General features: G+C 38.2%; 1 protein-coding gene across 2 annotated transcripts in view; it reads left to right on the top strand.

Moving 5' to 3' along the window:
* The window catches only part of APP (amyloid beta precursor protein), a 195,840-nt gene that overhangs the window by 154,749 nt on the left and 20,721 nt on the right, over positions 1–20,370 (top strand). For both annotated transcript variants that reach the window (XM_015880829.2, XM_015880839.2), the window contains 2 exons: positions 1,427–1,526; positions 18,345–18,566. In XM_015880829.2, the coding sequence (XP_015736315.1) occupies positions 1,427–1,526; positions 18,345–18,566 (322 nt within the window). The remainder of the gene's footprint in view (positions 1–1,426; positions 1,527–18,344; positions 18,567–20,370) is intronic.

The raw sequence follows: 20,370 nt of genomic DNA, 5'->3' as shown, positions 1-20,370 counted from the left end.
AAAAACATGGAAGATATAGCTGGCTTGCAAAAGAGCAATTAAAATTGCAGGCAAAATGGATAAGCTGCTAAAAGTGTGTGCTGTAATCTGCAGAATCTGCCTCTGTTCCCTCTGCAGGACGCAATAGGAAGCTCTGTTCCAGCCACACGGTTATGAACTGAGTGGCATTGCTAAAAGCCAAATCAAAGCCATATACCTCATTGAATGGCGTGATTTGCATATTAGAATTATGAAACAGCTATTTCAGCCAGACTTGTACATGGAGACCATGCTAGCTTGAAATTGCTAGAGTTAAAAATGCACACTTCTAAACATCTTCTGCAGCGATCTGGGTTTTCTTTTCTCTTAAATATGATAGCATGTCCTTTTACATCTTACACTAATTTCTAAAACACCGGGTTGTTAAATCATAAAAACCAATTGAATTTTGCAGACTACAAACTGGCCACACACATGAAGAATGGAAAGTGACATTTAGGTACAGGAAGTAGCTATTGTTTTGTATATTGCCTTAAGAATGCGTATTTCCGTAACATCTTCACTTCTTGAATAGGTCAGAAGGTTGAAGGAATGTAGGCTGGAGGATCTACCAGGGAGTTTTTATTTCAGTGGAAAGCAGGGAAAAAAAATAAATGTTCAGAACCATAATTTTTTTTCATTGAAATTGCTGTATGGAACCTGTTTTCCTGTTTAGGCTTAATTGCCTTTGTCAGTAGTCTGAGTCTTCCAAGATGCACCTCTGTTTCCCTTTCTGTTGAAGAGATGTGATACTTGCAGAGTACCCTGGGGAAGATTATTGTGGGATGTTGAAATTCCACCCATAGCAGCATGCAGGCACAACCTGAGGCAACAGCTAGAATCACCTGGGACAACACAGTAATGCTTCTGATTGGAAATATTTTATGAGATATTTTCAAATGCTTTTATCAAGTGCGTTCAGTTTTTCTTCAGAGAGTAGATGTTTCTTTTTTGCAGTATTAGAATAAGGAGAAAGGAAAAAAAAAAAAAAAACAGCTGGCACATTTTGATCCAGCAATCAGTTGTGCCTCACTTGGCTTGAATGACATGCGGAAGGTTACAGCATTGGGCAAGAGTACACATTATTGGAGAGTAAATGAGGCTGTGAGTTCCTGCTACAATAGTTGTTTGTGTACCCCCACAGCAAATGTAAATTCCTGCTTTAAGTTATTTCATTCCCATGGTCTTTCAGGTGTTTGCTACGGAGGAGTGTCTAGCACAGTATTTTGTGTAGCAGAGGTGAATATCGCAATGCATTTGACAGTTTCAGCACTTGAAGAATATTATTCCTGCTTCCAGTAAAAACTCTCTTGCTTTGCAAAAAAATAAAATAACATAAAATGTAAATTTTCTGATAATAACTACTATTAATAATATTCCCCTCCTTAAAATATTTTTATTTCTTTAGGTTATGACACATCTACGTGTGATATATGAACGCATGAATCAGTCTCTCTCCTTCCTCTACAATGTGCCTGCTGTAGCTGAGGAGATCCAGGATGAAGTCGGTATGCAGACTGTTAATGTGGAAAAATAAAAATGTTTTGCGATAAGGAAAAAAAAAAAAAGCTAAATTGCAGCATCTTACTTCTATTGATACGCTATCCCAGCTGACAAATAGGACTTACCAGTGTTCTTAAATTAGAAATCAAATTATAATGAATATAGACTAGTGAATATGAACTATTAGACAGACTAAATGGAAAGGCTTGTTCATAATTTGCTTTCAGAGATTTCCTATTTCTTTAAAATGCAGTTTCATTACCACTATATGTAGACTTCATTAATTCCTGTATAATCTGCGCAGTAACACACTCATACGGCCTTTGTTGTTAATATATTCCCTGTAATATGTTAATATACATTTGGAGCCTCCGTGATATATAGAAGCAGCTGCTAACAATCAGCAGTTTTATTAAATCCTTCATAGGTTTAGATATTTAATTTGATGTGGCGTTTACTTTAATTGATGTAGTCATTTGGGAAATCCCCCAGCTAAAGAATAGTTAAATGCACAAGAATTTGAGAAAAATGTAGGTAACAACTAGAGGTTGTTAAATACAACCCAGCAGTATCTTACAGTCATGCATTTGTTTGGTAAATTATTTATGAAACAAGGCAGTGAGCTGTGCCATAGCAGTAAGGACAGAGAGAAGTGGTGGATTCGCCTGCAACCAAAGCTCACAGGTTAGGAAGTAGATGTTTTTACTTGCAAGGTAGCTTTGGAAAGCTGGGGATGAGCTCAGAAAACTGAGCTGGGGAGGTGTCCAGGGGAGCATAAAGAAAGAGATTAATTCAACTACGTTCTTCTGTTCTTCACAATTACAATTCTGTTTTTGCTTGAAGTTTCAATTTCTTCTATTATTGGTAAAGTTAATTGGTGAGAACATGCATCTAAATTTTCCTTCCTAAAAACTGAAATGGAATGGGAATTTCAGAGGCTTTGAAGAGACATGGGAGCTGAAATCTGTTAACTGCTAAGTGGTTTACAAAAATCTGACTCCTAATCTCAAATGTAATACTAATCTTTAGGGGAAAAAGAGGCTAAAATTAGTAGGGTATTATGTCCTAATAAGATGAGAGGATCTAAGAATTTATCAGATTCTGAAGGATATTTTTCCTTACCTTGATTTTATTTTGGGGGTGGTTTTGGGTATAGTGTCGTTTCTTCAGAGCATTGCATAATGTAAAGCAATGAAAAATATGTTCTTATATTGGGAGTTAATCAGGCAGCAAAACTTAAAGACTACACTATTAGATTTCGCCTTTATTAAATAAAATAATTTGCAGTATAGAGAAGGAAGTTTATTCTCATTCAGGATAAACATTCTCCTTCTTGGTAACATTGACTTTATACTTGATTACACATATTGCTTTTAATGAAAGTTCTAAGATGTGGTTCCTTTCTATTGAAGAAGACAGTATCTTTCTGGCTTTAAGCACAATGATGAACCAGCATCAGATCTGTTCTGAAATTAATGAACTTCTTAGCCTTGGTACTCTTCATAAACACATGGAAAAGGAGATCTAATACTGCCACAGAAGCTGTGAAGAAGTAAAATACTAATAAAATCACACTTTTAAATGTTCCCCAAGAAATATTACAACTATCATTAAAAAGACAAATGCTTTATTAAATACCTTCTTTGGAACCACTGGCTTAGAAAGTCCAGGTCAGTGACCAAGTTTGAAAATACCTTGGTAAAACTATTGCAGGCACACAGCGTGTGACTAATAAATTAAATGTAAGGAAACAGCTGAAAGTAGTTCTTCTCACAGGCTGCTGTGATTCCAACTGAAATGGCTTATATTTTAGTTGAGTTTCTTTGTTCATTATGCTTTTGGTTTCTAGTTCCACACTTGACTGCAGTGTTCTTTGTGAACAGTTTTCACCTTGAGAAATGAATCATCTTTGCTTTAGAATACATAGTTCTAACACAATTACTTTTTCACTAGATTAAACAAGTGGTTCTATGAGCAGCAAGACAGACAAGACCTAGTTTTCTGTGAATTTATGTTTTGTGCTTAACTCCTCCACAAGAAGGTTCTGCTTTTGACTAGATCTTCTTATTGCTAGAAACATTATGCCCCATTTTGTACAGTTTCTTCATGACCAGCTGTTAACAGATTTTAATCTCAGGATTTATGATGTATATATTTTTATATATACAAACTAAACTAAATTAATTTTTTCCATTGTTTTTGAGATCTTTATGCAGAGAAGTTGAATTATATGAAACAGAATGCAGAGTTGTTTGTGGAACTTGGTGATTTCATGGCTAGTGTTTTCTCCTTCAGCTGTCCGAAGATTATTTTAATTGGTGGCTTGTTGATTGTATGAATTGTAGTCTACCAGTTTGGACATACACAATTTCTTTTAAATAGAAGATATTTTTGAGGTTTGTAATCTCAGAATGCAGCAGTATGTACTTGCTGCCCCTAAGGCCAGCTGCATCCTGGGCTGCATCAGAAAAGGGATGACCAATAAGGAGAAGGAGGGGATTGTCCCCTTCTGCTCTGCTTTTGTGAGGCTCCAAGCACAAGAAAGACTGTTAGAGCAGACCCAGAGGATGGCCATGAAGATGATCAGAGGACTGGAGCACCTCTCCTATGAAGAAAGGTTGAGGGAGTTGGGCTTGCTCAGTCTACAGAAGGTTCCAGGGAGACCTCATGAGTAGGTAGTGGTAGGAAGAGGAGACTCATTTTAAACTAAAGGAAGGGGATTTAGGTTAGCTGTTAGGAGGAAATTCTTTCCTCAGAGGGCGGTGAGGTGCCCGTAGAAGCTGTGGTGCCCCATTCCTGGAAGTGCACAAGGCCAGGTCGGATGGGGCCCTGGGCAGCCTGAGCTGGTGCCCTGCCTACAGCAGAAGTGTTGGAACTGGATGATCTTTGAGACCCCTTCCAACCCAAGCCATTTTCTGATTCTATAAACTCCAGCAAATAATGTGGCAGGAAGATAAAACTGAAGACAGCTGTAGCCTTTATCTGCAATTTGTTTGTGACCTGTTTATGTTTGTTAGCTTAAATAGAAAATGAGTATATGGATACATAGGAAGACCCACAAGTACTCCGAGGAATAGAAAGCATGTCTTAAATGAAATAAGGTTTTTTTTTAAATGCTTAGCATTTGACAAATACGTAATGTGCAAGTGCCACATCAGGATGGCAAGCATGTGTTGTTGCAGAAAATTCAAGATGTGTAAGGAAGAACACTGCTGCCAATCTAGACTTCAAGATGAGTCAGAGGGATAAAGGATCAGTGCAGGAGTTGCAGGGAGAGGTCTTTCTGACTGTGATTTTTATGATGGAGCTTGGAAAACAGAGGCAGACGGCTTGTGTAGGAGACCTTTTATCATTCTGGCTGCAAATAATTTCTCAAACTGTAGTGATGCAAATGTGCTGCAGAGCAGGTCGCTCTCTGCAACTGAAGTAGTCCTTGGCATTAAATGGTGTTTCTCACACACAAGGATTATGATTATGAATAAACGAGTGGCCCAAAAATTCTGAGAAGAGATATTTGCATGCTGCGAGGTTATCTACCTTGCTATTTGTACCCTCTGTTTCCCTCCATAGCCTTACTATGTATAAAGCCTCAGAGAAAGCAATGGTGGACTTTTTAATAGAAATCAGCAGTTTATTTTAGCACATCTTGCTTTAAATCCTTATTTGATTAGGCTGCTTATCCATGTATGTAAAAGGCAATTTATTGCCAGGAGTGACATAGCCAGCACTGCTTCCAAATAAGAAGCTTCAGTGGAGTTCTGTGTATTAGTCAAATGGTAGGGAATTAGCTGAATATTTAATTGTCTTTGCTGCTCTGTTTCCAAACTGATGTCCTCAAGTCCATGTTTTCTAGCCCCCCACTGATGAAATATTTAGCACCACCACCTAACTCAGCAGTATCACAAGTAACCCTGAGCCATCCAATTATGACTTATGAGCAAGTAATAAGTAAGAGAATACGATTTCATTTGTCCCTTGGCAAATAAAATCAAGCTGCCATTACTTCATTATTCTGTTCCATTGCACCTGTCCTGTTCTTCTGCAGCACACTTGTTATATGGCAGAGGGAGTGGACAAATCCAAATAGACTCCAGATCGTTACATGCATTCAAATGCATACAGAGTGTGGTGGTTCATGTGCCATTTGAATTATTTGTAAGCTCCAGCTTGGCATTTGAGCAAAAGAATTTTGCCTCTTGAAATTTAGTTCACAACTTCTGTGTAGATTTGTAAGTATTTTTGAAGTGTTACAGCTGTAAATACAGAACAAGGCACAGACTAAAGGCATTGAAGATTTGTTTTCTTTTAACCCTTTCTCTTTAACTATTAGGTCCCTATACCAGTCAGTTTGCATTTCCACATGTAGCCTGGATAACCTGACTACACTGAACTGCTGTTACTGAACTGCTGAGCTACATTTGGTGTTTAAGCATTTCTAAAACCAGCTGTTGATTTTCTAGCTGCTAATTTACTTATGGTCTATCCACAGCCTCACTGCATTTCCTGCCACAAGCTGAGTTAGGATGTTTTTCTCTGTTCCTTTTCTGGTATCCTTCTTAGAAAGCTGTGAGGGCATTAGTTGTTTGCTGCAGGCTGAAAGTCCAAAATGAAAACCACTGTGGTTTGGGGATTTACTTTGCAGAATCAAAACAAACCCTTGAGTTTTTCCCAAAAGCAAATTCTGTATCTGTTCTGATGGTGCCTTTTCTTTTGTGATTGTTTTCCTCATCTTCCCCTTAAAGTGTTATGATTTGAATATGTAATCAAGTGACGTCTTTCAGACTACAGTGGAAGTTCTTGGCATTTCCTCTTTTTAAAATTCTTCTTAAGATTTAGCTGAACGATGAGATGTCCGTTTTCAGAAATGATATTTAAAAGCATTGAGGTGATGCTTAGGATTTCTGTACCTTTATTTGAAGTTGGGCTGCCATATTTAAGGTATCAGAATAATAAAGGGATGTTGACATATATTATATGTGTCAGTAGCTTTTAAAATGATGTTCTAAGGTATGGTTCATATATCAAGTAAGAACAGTAATTACCTTATGACTCAACTTCATTATATTAAGCTATAAAATATTAAGGAGCTTCTTGAAAATGCTCAGTGGTCGTGAATTTATTAGCAAAAAGTTAGGGATCAGTTCTAGTCTTCCTTTAAAACTAGAGATGAAAGTACTGGTAACAGTTTGGTACAGTTCACGCCATGTACCGGAGTGGCTAAAGTGTCTTATGTTGTTGTTGTAGTTGAAGGAAAACAAGGGTGCCGAAGCATGGATCATAAATGAATTAGCACCCTAGGATTTTTCTATGCTGGAACAGACAAAGTTCAGTGAATCGACACAGAGTAGGGTAGGGAACTGTCATCTGTAGTGCACCTCCTAAGCACAGTAAAGATTTTGCACCAACTGACAAACATGCTTAGTTTAGTCACTTCAAATCATCTGGGGTCTGTCTGTTAGTAGTGTTTTAACTCACATTTTGTAAGGACTGTTTCAGTTATCAATATTTACATTCTTGTTCCACTTCTTCATAGTATAAGCGTGGTCTCTGACTGATCTTGAAATAGACAATGGAGAGTTTAGCTTGGTTGTTAAATAGAGGTACTGTCTATGAGTAGATGAAGAGTCAAAGAAGAATTGTTTTTCTGAATCAGTTTCTCTGTGTTTCTAGTTATCCATACTTTCCAGTTCATATTTCTTGTCTTTTTAAATGAAATCAAATGGAGTTGAACTTTTCACCCACGATAAGATAAGCAGCCATATATCCAATCTGCATCTGCAACAGTTACAAAAATCCGCACTTGAAGAAGGTTGGACAATTCCTGCTAAGTTCTTGTATTTTCCACCATTGCAAAGGTCACTTTTGTCACCTGGAGTTGTAGTTTCTAAATTTCCCCAGGCACTTGTCTAGTTCTTAGGAAGCAGCATCTTTATTTTGGATGCAAGGAAATGGTCGTCTTTGCCAAATCATAGGCATTGTATTTCCTCTCGCAGCTCCTTAAAAGTGGCACATTTTTCCTTGGAAGTAATTTTTCTATTCAGGTTTGATGAATGTTTCTACACTATAGAGAAAATTCTCCATAAACTTAAGAACAGATCTTTTGTAAGTAGCACAATTAAATGCAGATCTTAATCTAAGGTATTGTAAATCCTGTGTTCTAAGATTCAGATTCTGTGCATCTGGGCTGAGTCATACAGGCTTTCTGCCCTTCCAGTTCTGCTCTGCTGCCTTTGCCCAAGAGAATAATGTCACTGGAAGAAACAGTTGGATGCGGCCTTCAGAGAATGTGGTTTTGCACAGGTCACCCTATGGTGACTTCCAGTACTAACTGAAGGCTTCCAAAGAAAAAAAAAAATGAATTTTCTATGCTGTGATTCTTTATTTTTTAATCTCCCATGAAATCTTAAAACATTCCACTGAATAGATGATTTATTAGTACTCAAGCAAAAAATATATTGCTAAATCGCAGACTAAAGACAGCATGGAGTTCTCACACAAGAGCAAATGAATCATGTATTAAACTTTACACGTTACCTATAGTGGTTTTATGTGCTTAAATACTGACATGATACAGGCCGGCTGGAATACTTATAACCAACTGGGACCTCTTCCACCAAAGGACATTGATTTTAAAATCATTTGGCTAGTTTATATATATAATTCAGCTTTTTAAAATTTTTTTGCTTCATCATAACCCTACAGTATGTACTAAGCTACCAGTTTTGCCACTTCATTCTCTAATATTTGAAATACAGTGAGATACCATTGAGCTGTTTCTTGGAGGAAGGCAACACATTCTGTTTATGAGGGGAATCAACCGATGCCTGCCTTTACTATGTTGTATTTTAATAGGGAAAGGTACTCACCAGCTGGAACAACAGTCTGTTGCTGAGCCTTTGTAAATTCTGCATTCCACTGGCTTGGCAGAACTGACGAACCTGTTACTACTCCAAGTTGGAGACTCAACTCTTTCTGCTAGTAAAATATGTCCCCTGCTGCAACTTTGGAGGAAAGGATAAAAAAAACTGGGAAATAGATCCAACATTTTCCTCTTCTAAGCCTCTCATATTTTTCTGTCCAGCTTATTTAACTGTTGTAGAAAATTAGGCAGAGAATAGAAGATGTTTAAAATAGATCTAAATGCACTTTGCTGACACTGATGTTCTCAAATGCTTTCATTAGTAGCATGCTATATCCTCTCCATCTTTTGTAGCTAAATGGTCCATTGTATTTGCTCATGAGCATTAATGTTCTTGAGGAAAGATGTGAATCTTGATTTTTCTAAGCGCAAGCCCCCTTTTAATCTCATAAATATCATGAAATGACTTTAGGCAGTAAAGGAACCAGCTTTCTCCAGATCTGCAGATATTGCAAATGAGATAAATGGCTGCACAAGGCTTTCTCCAGCCATTTCACGTGCCTCTCTTTGGAGAAAAGAGAGCTGTAGAAAAAGGTGAATATATATGTGAGTTATTTTAAATCAATATACTGAATTTGTTTGGTATTAGAAAGCTTTGTAGGTTACCATTAACTCATAGTTGCAGATATGTCCATAGACATATATTTGATTTGATTTACTTGCTCTTTGGTATGAATGCAATGAAAAGCTGGAACACTCATTTACGAGATGATACAAATAGAGCACATTACGGTACTGAAATTTATCACAAATTGCTTAAACCGAGACCTTTTTCTAAAGCCTTATTTACTGCTCTCTGAAGCAGGATGGCTTCTCCCAGTCTCTCTGTATTTTCTGTATTGCTTCTGCCTCTATGCTTTAAGGAACTAATAAGTTAGCTCATCATGTGCCAAATATAAAATGTCATTCTTTCATTAGATGGATGACAAGTCTGAAAGAATATTGAAGTTGTCCAGCTTGCAAATGTGATCTAAGAGAAGGCTGGCTTGGAATTGTTTGACTTTGTGAATGAATGGGTTCCATTCAGGTGGGAGTAGCACTGTTTTGCTGAAAACACTGTCCACTTACAGAAGTGTCAATATGCTTAGTTATTGAAACTTGCTTGGTTTATTAGCTATGTGTGCTATTTAATTCATGGATACGTGTGCCTATAAAAGGCAGAATTTGTATCTGGAAAGGACATTGACAAAGTTTCACGGCTGTTCCAGAAAGGTTTTGAACTGTGAGGAGATGAAATCTTCACTGTGCTCATCTATCCCAGCCTTTGTTAATTAATGGGGACTGGGTCACCTCAGTTAAACTTCTCTTCCTGTCACTATAAATTGAGTTATTAATGCAAGTGTCTGTGAGTGCTGAAGCAGCCCAAAATCATAGGAGTACAACCACTCCAACAGCTTCCAAGACTTACTTGCTACTGCATTACAAATGTCATTCAGTTTAAGATCAGACTCCTAACAGGGAGTGTTTGATTGTGAAAGAAGCAAATTAATCATCTTAATTCTTACATGCTAGCAGATTGGAGGTATCCACCCAGAACTAGTTACAGACTGTCTGCAAAAGCTATAGAACTAGTGTTTCAGTTGCTGTTCCCAGAGCAAGTCTTGGGAATTGCTATCCAGGGGAGTTTAAGCACTTAAGTCTGAAATGCATAACCATAAGCAGACATCCTGATGGGTAGGTCTAAGTATGCCTCTAATGCCAGTGGTGTGCTAAATTGTACTCTATTTGACCATGACTTTATCTTCGTTTGTGCTCAGTGAAAATTCACATGTGCTTACTATAATCAAGAGTATCTGATGTATTCTTGCCAGGCAAGCTCTTACTGTTAGGCTAAAAAGAGAAAAAAATTACTGAGTTAAGGATATTTGACTTTGCAGAATGTCTGGATTGATGGAAATATTACAGTAATCTCCCCAATGTAGTTGCCATGCACACAGGATTACAAATGAAGCAATTTTTCATCGGCTTTCTCCTGCTGTTCAATTCTCATATGCCTAATCTAATTGAAAAATGAATTGTGCTTGCTATGGGGGGAGTCCAGTCCTCTCAGTGTTCTGCTTCCTGCTATTAGAGCATGCATATGAGATATGGTGTAAGAAGATGTCAGTATAGATCATATCCCACTAAATGCATATATTTGCTATGCTTAACAAACATTTTTCTTTAGAATACTTAGCCTAAGTTACATTTAGCCTATCAAGTGCTAAAACTGGACTTAAAAATAGGCAAAATACATGTTGTCTGAAGCAGATGCTGTGCAGTTCCTTATGTGAATCGGGATTATGTTATATGAGGGCTGCTTTAAAAGTAAAGGTTCCTATTAATATCGTGTTGGTCACAACATCAGAGATGGACAGAATGGCATCTGACATGGAAGTGCAGATGAAACAAAGGTGTGTCACTGAATTCCTCTATGCAGAAAAAATGGCACCCTTATTCACCAACATCACTTGTTGAGCATTTCTAGAAACCAAACGGGGGATGTGAGTGCAGTGAGGGGTGGGTGTTGCATTTCAGCAGTAGTGACAGCGGTCACCTCCACTGGTGCAGTTTTTTATGAGTGCAGCATGCAGGCTATTGCTTATTGCTGGCAACAATGGTGAATAAATAAATGAAATTACTAAGTTAATCGAGTTTAATGAAGTGGATGTGAGCAGTAGAGAAGGAGACAGTAGAAATGGTTAAAGAGTCTTGAAGTCATAAAAGGGAAGAGCAGTGTCTTTTAGTTCTATTCAGTAATTTTTTTGAGAGAGATCATAAGTTTCTGGTGTTTTTCTATCCCACATATTTTCTGGAATACTCTGCTTTTAATTAAAGGGGAAATGCAGTCATGCTTTAGATGATTCACTGTTAAACTATGAATGTGTACCTATCTATAGCCATACATCAATATTTATCTAACAATGCATTCATCTGTTAAGTAGCTAAGAGCTTATAGTAATTACAACATTCTTGCACTGAAGGCTACAGCAGCCTTCATACAAAAATAGGCAGAATTTCAAGAGATTTATAACAAGCTGTGGGAAAAAATGGGAGGTGAATGTTTCTGGTTCTTCACCAGTGTAGTGGTGTGGAAATTCTCATGCTCCTCTTTCCAAGCCTCTCTGAAACTGCCCAGCCATGTACAAAAGTGAACTGGCATTGCTTTCCATCTCTAATGGGAAAACCTAGGTCATGTTGAGATTAATCATTGTGTAGTAACGGAACCAGCTGCTAAGTGTTTTACTGAATTGGGTTTTCCAGACTTTCTCATGCTTTGAACTGCCAGAAGATTTTTTGCAGTATGATCCACTTGTAAGACAATTAATTTGTATCTAAGTTAAATGTCTTTATTGTTATTATTAATAACTTAAGTCAAATTAGTCTGAAATGCAAATCTAAGTGGGGTGTTATTACATGTTTCTATTTACAGGAGAGTACTCATATGGGTTGTTTTTACAATACGATTTGGGAAGTGTTGAAATCTGTATATGCTGAAGTGGCAGAAGCAGTAAGAAACAGAAAAAAAAGAGAGAAATTTGTAATTTTTTAATGTATTAGGAACATTCTTCTTATATTACAGCCATTCTTTGTAATATATTTCTAAATATTACATCTGTTCTTAAGTTCAGAGATGCATTTTCTTTTAAGTTCAATTATTAGACGGTGGGGTATTTTTAAAGACTCTGGGATGGTTCTTTTATTAACTTATTTCAAGGGAAAAAATATAAGTCAACTGTTTCATGATACTTCAGATGTCATTTTCTGAGAACCTGAAGAGCCTTTTCACCTTATGGAAAGAGATTGCTGTACATGTAAGAATCTTCTAAGTCTGAAAAACTGCTGCTGCTACTTACTTTTGCCCTAGTGGTGGTGTTTCTACAGAATATAAAATAAGAACTATGAAATGCTGTTTTCTATGGTTCTTGCTCTTTCAGTCTCATTTTTAGCCCCAAGAAAGACATAATGCACTGTAAAAGTTTCCAGATAAGAGGACCTGTAATGTAATTCCACAGGCTAGTGGCAAGTTTAGATCTGATGGATCTAATGCAATTTTTTTGTCGGTATGGGTAGGCTGGGTTCATCTCCAGTGTTTCACGGGATTGATACAGTGCATCACTCCTTATTGTCATCTTCAAAGCCTAGAGACAAATGAAACCACTCATGCCTTCCTGTAGGCACGTCACTTTCAATAAAGTTCTCATCAGAATCGATCCCTAAATTATATTTGTCTTGTACCATTAAAATGCATCAGTTCAACACTGAACACCACATAATTGTGTTTTGCGGGTTGATAGTGCAGCTTGACAGTTAAGACATCTAGCAGTATGTAACATCATCATATGATACCTGATTCAGCTGAACACCTTAGAGTAATTACTTGCTTGGAATTTGGTGGAGCTTAGCTCCTTATGGTTTGGTGCAAACCAAATAGGATTAAATTTAAGCACATGCTTGGAATTTCCTCTAACTTAGAGGCTGGAGGAAATAGGCACTATTTTCTGGCATCTTCTTTCATCTCAAAGGAGAAAATCCTACTTGATGCAGTAAACTTTGTATATGAAACTTACAGGATATGTGAATGATTTAACTACCTTTTTTGACTTGTAGAATTTGCATTCACTGCAGGTACAAAAAGGACTTTGGACCTAAAAAGTTGCCTGTGAAATCCTCACTTTGCATTTCAGAGTTGCTTACACAAACCCATATTTACCATGTGTCTCACTAGAGGTGTCTTTTGGAGGAATGTTTGTGCTTCCTGAATGTGAAATACATCTGTTTTGTGGCAATACTACCAGCATAACTGTTGGTTAGAAGTATGTGTTGTCAGTTGATACAGGAGCTCTAATACAAGTGCAGATGTTCAGGTAAATATTGCATTTTCTTTTAAAGTATTCACCAATACAAAGCCTCTAAGGAGATATTGTTTACACATTTAGCAGTTTGGGGTGTTTTGATTTATACAGCTGACAAAATTCAGACATTCAAACGTAGTTAAAAACTAACTATATTACATCCATGCTACTCCTTTGGGCAAACGCTTGTGTTGAGGATTATGAACTGTGGCATACTGAATTAGCCCATAAACTAGGCATACAACTGAAAGCTGCATCTAACCATGTTACATCTTACCACATGCATTATTATAAATGATGATGTAATTGCTCTCAGTAATCCTAATTATGACATAGAAACATTTGCTTGATTTAAACTATCTTCCAAATGGTATAAGATAATACATGTGCAGGTGCAAATGAGGCGATTACTGTGACTCAGATGCTCCTAATTTCTGCCATTGGGAATAGTAAAGGGGTTGCTGACACTTCTAAATTTGTCATTTTGAAAGCTTGTGCTCAAAAGCAGCTATAACTTTGGGAGGACCATGTGGTTATTTCTCACTGAGTGTTGACTGATAAGATGGTGACTGTGAGGCAATAAGACTCTGCTTTTGCTGCAGTTTGTTTGAATTAGTTCCCAAACCTTTATTTCCTGAATCAATATGCAGTCTATGATGTATATGTGGTTTTTAAAAGGAAGTTTGCTTTTGGACTGAAACTATGGCATGTATGTAATTTGAAGGTGTCTTAACTAGTACTTAGAAGAGGTGTTTTGAGTCCGTTTCTTTTCTAAATTGATTTTAAACCTTAAATTGACAAACAGACCTTCCAAAATTCTGACTGCCGATTCTGAAGTTACTTTTTAAGCAGATTCAAGAGGTGTGCTTGTGGTAATGAGGTCGAAGCTTTTTGTCTGGTAGGTATCCACCAACAAAAGAAAACAAAGCAAGGCAGTGATGTAAATACTTTTGGAAATTTAAAATAACCAATTAAAAAAAAATGATTACTTGAAAGATAATTAGTGAACCACTTGTGTTCCAGTGCAGCAAGTAAGGATGTTCTCCATCAAACTTTTCTCATTGTATCTATGCCACCTAGGAGGTGGATTAAGTACAACAGAGTCCAGTGTGGTAAACAGTATTGTATACCGATAAAGTGTAAAGTTCCAGTGACAGAATATCATGGGCTGAGCTATTCTATCACCTCTATTAGGATTTGGCATGGTCTTCACTATTAGTGCTCTTACAAAGTCAAGGGATATTGTAAATGAACTGTTTTCAAACAACCCAACGTCCACCAGATGTTTCTAGTGAATTTGCTTTCTTCTGCTCCTTTTTCTCAGAAGTGGACAAGAGACTAGTCTTGAAAGGAGTTTGCAGTCATCATACTCTTGTATCTAATGTCCCAAAGATATTTTGCTTCATTTTTTCTTGATGCTACTGTTTAGTGGTAATAACCCATCAGGGAATGCCTGCAGTGAGCGTAAGAGTGAAACTTCCTTACAGAAGCCAGTAAGTCTAAGAAGTATTTTATTGAAGTAGTGTAACAGAGCCTCTTTCATCCTACGAAGGATGAGTTTGGATGCCAGAAGGTGGCCATGCCACAAGTCCCAGGCTTCCTATTAGTAGAGCAGTTTCACTTTCACACCAAATCCAGCTGCTGGGAGATTTGAGGTCCCAGTTTAGTGGGGTTTCGTTGTTGTTATTGTTTTCTCTGAAGTCATGATTACTGTTGAGCGCGTGCTCTCAAAATGGAAAAAAATGTTTCACCATCCTCTTTATTTGTCTCTGGCAGGACTTAACAGAATGTTACAGAGAGATAATGAGTCAAGCAACAACAAGTCTATTATAGGAAGGTTGTCATGAGGGTTTTTGTCCTGTTGGTTTGAGAGGAGATGAAATTTTGAAAAGCAGCCTAGAATCTGTGTATTTTCGGCACCTAATAATGAAGACATTCACTGCACAAAGAAAACCCCTGAAACAGCCTTGAATGCACATACTAGCCTCCAGCTGCATCTGTACTCTCTTGTTATTTAGGGAATTGTCTTTTCTGGGGTGGGGAAATTGAACTGGCAACCGAGAAAGGAAGGGAGTACTTTATTGATGGGTAACAATGAGGCTATATGGCTTTCTATTAGCGTAGCTGACGATGCAAGTGGACATCAATACTCTGAACAAAATCAACGCTGAAAGAATCAATCTTGGGACTTGCCAGCTAGTGTCGATAGCTGGAAATCCTAGGGCAAACTTTTTTAACAGCCTGGAGATTGAAACAATTGTTTGCAAATTGTTTACTCAATGCAGATACAGATGCCTTGGTCTGATGGACTCAAGCACAGTTCTTAAGCAAGGAGCTTCTTATTTCTCACCATAGTTCAGTGCCTGATTCATCATGTCAGATGGGCTGATTCGTTTTGGTCATTGTCTCCCTTCTTGTAAAATGAATGCAATCATAATCTGCTTATTGTAATATCTGTTTGCCTCATTTGATTTGTTGTGCTAGCTGGTTAATGTCTGTGTTGTGTGCCACAGCTGAGTAGCAAACAATGGAGCCTGCAAGAGCTGGTGACAACTCACACCCAGTTGAGCAGCACTGAGAGGTTTTATGTACGTGTCCTTCCCAACATCTGTAGTGACGGTATCAATGATGTGAGTCTGGCGTCCATCTCTGCAGCCCAGCGGGTCCTTCTGTGCTTGCGCTGTGGCCTTCCCCTTGAGCTTGGGTTGCCATGCTGGAGGGCAGGTCCTGCTCCCTCTGCTTCCTCCCCTCCAAGCATGTTGCCCTCCAAGGGCAGGAGCTGTCTGTGGGTCACACAATGTATGTCAGCAGGGAAAGCATGACATGGGGTAGTGCTGGTGCACAAGTCATGAAGGACTGACTCTACAAAAGGGGTGTGTGAAGCACTGCACCTCTGTGCCTCTACTGCTGAGGCTGCAGCTCTGCAACTGTCACACAGAATCCGCAGGCACTGGGAGGACAGCGAGGATGAGACAAGTTGCACCTCAAATCATTTCCTGGGTTGCAGAAGCTTAGATCCCCAGTGATACTCATCTTTTCTGTGATCAGCCATAACTTGTTATCATAATGTGCTCAGCACGTGTCACCCCTAAGTCCCTGCAAGGCACCTGGCATTTGGAAACCAGGCTTTTTATGCAGGCTGCTAACATCCAGCTCCTTTTTTGATAAGTCACATCTTCTGCAACTAATAAAAATCAACATATGCCATGTGATACGTCTGCTTAGAATATCAAGTTACAACTTATGAAATGATGTTGTTTTCAAGAAAGTGAACGTAAATGGAAAAACAATTCAGTGTTCAGCAGGCATTCTGTAGTGTCCTACTAAGTCGTTCTTATGAACAAATTCACTGGCAAAATTTAATTTTCTGTACACGTTAGCAGTAATGTTGGGTTACTGTCTACTAATGTGATTTCAGCTTCAATAGGAAAATTGGTAATTAAACATCAATTTGCAAGATTTAAGGCCTGTGCTGGCCCTGGGGTTTGGGTTGTAAATTTCTGTTCAGTTTTGATGTTCTGATTCTGGTGTAGTAGTAGTTAGTTGTCGCAGTTCCATCAGCTCTCAGAGGCATATTACAAAGCGGAGCCCAGATGTATCATCACTGAGAGAGGTAGTGGAGCAGTGCCAACTCTAATGCTCTTGAATTGGTGTTGATCCTTGTTGGGGGCTACTATGTAGGTACTATGTTCTGCTGTGGTGGTGTGCTGTTGTGTATGCTCGAGGGAAATATGACTCAAAGGATTTCACTCGTGTCTGTAAAGCTCTGGTGTGCTTAGAAATGCAGAAGCAATTTCTCATTGATGATGCTAGGAAATGAGAGAACCCCTACAGAGTTACTACATAAGGGGTCTAGCAAATACAGTGGTGATTCTTGTCCCTGAATTGCTAAGTGTTTCAGATGTGGATGTGGAGCAGTAATAGTGACGTAATCATTAATGAAGTGAAAAGAAAAGCCAGTCTTAAGAAAAGCTTTTGGATCATCAACAGTTGTGTCTGTACTCGTGTGCAAACACTTGGATTCTACTAGTGTTAACACTTACTGGCTTCAATTCTGAACTATTTAGAACTTTTAACATCTGCATACTAATTACATTGATGTATTATTAGCAATTACTTACCTTCTTCATAGCACTTACTAGCTTACTCGAAAGCAGTCTTGTGTACCAAGTTCCTTCAGAGTGTGTGCAAGTAATGTACCACTACTTAAAGAAAAAAAGACAAGAAAGGAGAAGATCAAGAGCGGATGAACTTTGATCTAAGAAAGGAGTTGGAATAATGATGCACACCCAAACAACCTCCAGGCGTATTTTTAACACTGAGTTCAATAATCTGTCCTATACTTCTGTTGGAGCTGGAAAGTGCTTTCATTGTTCTCACTTTGCTGTAGTCCCAAAAGAAACCACAACATAAATAAATAAATAGATAAATAAATAAATAAAGACAAAAACAACAACAAGCAGGAAACAGCTACACATCACCAAAAACAAAAACAACCCAGTTTGTTTACAGATGCTTAATATCACATAAGATTGTTAGAAAAGAACTACTTCAGTTTTAGTAAAGTTACATTGTTTAAAGAATAAACTTCAGATTCAGTGTTATAGCAAGCCCAAATTAATACAATAACTGTTGTGGTGATACAGGATTTAAGAGCAATACTGAGCTTTTGTTAGTGAATATTTCAGAAGAAGGGAAAATAACAAAGATATTCTTTCCTGTGGACCTCTTGCATGTTAAGGTACAAGAATGCATTGAGTTGAAAGGAACCGATCTGTGCTTCTTATAAAAGTAGAGGGGAAGAATCCAGGGACTTGTAAAGGGCAACCCTGTGATCTGTGATGTTGCATAGGTAGAAAAGAGTACTGAACGGTTCTGGTTGATGTTTAAAAAATGCTTTACTTGGCAGTGGTACTTCTCAGAATTTCAACTATTCCAACTCTTGATGTTTTTCTTTGTCATAATAAAATAGGATCTCATGACTGTAAATTTCTACCATAATAGCCCTGGGAATAGGTGCCCAGGAATGCTGGATTGTTTAGACAATTTTTGTGTCCATTTCCTTGCAGATGAATTGCTTCAGAAAGAGCAAAACTACTCTGATGATGTTCTGGCCAATATGATCAGCGAACCTAGAATCAGCTATGGAAATGATGCTCTCATGCCTTCATTGACGGAAACTAAGACCACGGTTGAACTTCTTCCAGTGGATGGAGAGTTCAGTCTAGATGACCTTCAGCCATGGCATCCCTTTGGTGTTGATTCTGTTCCAGCCAATACTGAAAATGAAGGTAGGAACAATAGTAGGAGAAGGCACGGAATATTCTCAGTTGTATTTTATGATGATTCTTTCATTTTATTCTTTGAAAATTAGCATATTTCTGGTGTGAGAAGTCTCAACTGGTAAGTTTTAGAGCTGGTCTGCCTGCTGTGTCTCTTGGATTAAACAGAGTTCTGACTTAACTGTCAGTGTAAAAACACGATAAATTTCAGGGTTTACCTTATTTCTCTTTAAAGGCAGATGAGAATAAGTTCCAGCATGTTATGAGTGTCTTATAATGAGAGTGAGCCAAGGGAGATAAGTTGTCAGACATGTGCCATGATAGAATAAGTGTTTTCATTAAAGAAGAGCTTTTTATTGCTGGCATTAAAATGATACAGATCTAATACATTCCTAGCCTGAGAGGTTTGGGGGTTGGTTTCAGGTTTTTTTGGTCATATAGAATGTACTGCAGAGATATTTGTGCATGCGCAGCAATGCAGCTAGCTAGCGATGATACCTTCCCTGAGGAATACTTTATGTTGCTCATGGGCAAATCTATTGAAGTGACTGCCTAATATTTTAATAATTAATGTATAATCTGGAATTGGTGGTTCACTTGTGTGCCAGAGCCAATTAATTAAAAACATAAGGAACTCTGAATCAAGTTCCTTCTCTTGTGCTTGTTTTCCTTTACCACTTCAAATCCATCCTCATTAGTGCTGTGTTAATCCCAGCAGTGAAGGTTTGTTTCTGCAGGAATGCTAGTTTCACAAAGGCCAGAGCTACAGTTTTTTCCATGTAAATCTGTGTTTTGTGGATCAAGCGTAGCTGAGCTGTGCAGACAGTGAGGTATTCCAGAAATATTTTGAAACCATTGGTTTAGGCTCTACCTCCTCTGAAAGTAAGTTTTAATCACTCACCTTGTGCAGTTCTCTGTGAGTGAGTGCTTTCCTCTTAGTCTCTCTCCAACATGATCTGTGAGAATCTGTGGGCTGTTTCATGTTTGCAGTGAAGCTAGAACCAGTTTTATGATCGAAGTGGATAATAGCCAGGTGTCAGACAAGCCAAATATCCATGCTAAGGTGTAAGCAGAGGTCAACTAATAAGTTAAATAGAAGCATACCAAATATGAGGGGAAGAGAGTGGGGCTAAAATTAAAACATCAAGCAGCAGAAAGGAGATAAACAAACTCGAATGGACTGTCCAGCTGCATGAACTGGAAGAAAGTAGATGGTGATGAGGACTCTGGGTGTATCTGGAGGACAGCTGCAGATGCACAATGTGCTGACTGGATGAGAGCAAATGGCTGGATTGCATGAAGTACTGGCAAGTAGTACAAACCACTGACCAGTCTGACATGCTAAACTTCAGTTTCCTAGTGAATCAGCTGTGGCTCGCTGTAGTGCAGTTGTTGAGGCTGGCTGCCAGGAGCAGACTACGGTCCAGCTGGTGGCATCTGTCCTGTAGGAATTTTCCAGCAGATCTCACTGCAACTTTTCCCACAGTTGAGACATACAGGACATCCATTCTCTGCCCACTGTCTGCCTTCATTAAACTTGAGGGGGAAAGAAAGAACAGCTTTTGAAGTCTGCCCACCTTCCCTTCCTAAATGTACTAATGTCAGTCACCAATTAAGAAGTTACGAGGTATACAGGTGCACTCAGACATATCACATTTTAATCCCTTTTGTTCCTTCAGGGACCAGACTAAGCCCAGAATTTAATAATGAAAGGTATGGTCTTCAAGTGTGATGCTGAATTCCCTTGGCAGGTTTTCTGAGTGTAGTTACCTTTTTAAAATGTATGACAGCAAATAGGAATAAAAATTATTCT

The sequence above is a fragment of the Coturnix japonica genome, chromosome 1 (genome assembly GCF_001577835.2).
Source record: "Coturnix japonica isolate 7356 chromosome 1, Coturnix japonica 2.1, whole genome shotgun sequence".
Taxonomy (NCBI): Eukaryota; Metazoa; Chordata; class Aves; order Galliformes; family Phasianidae; genus Coturnix; species Coturnix japonica.
Note: the sequence above shows the minus strand (reverse complement) of the source record. Positions and strands in the feature narration are given on the sequence as shown.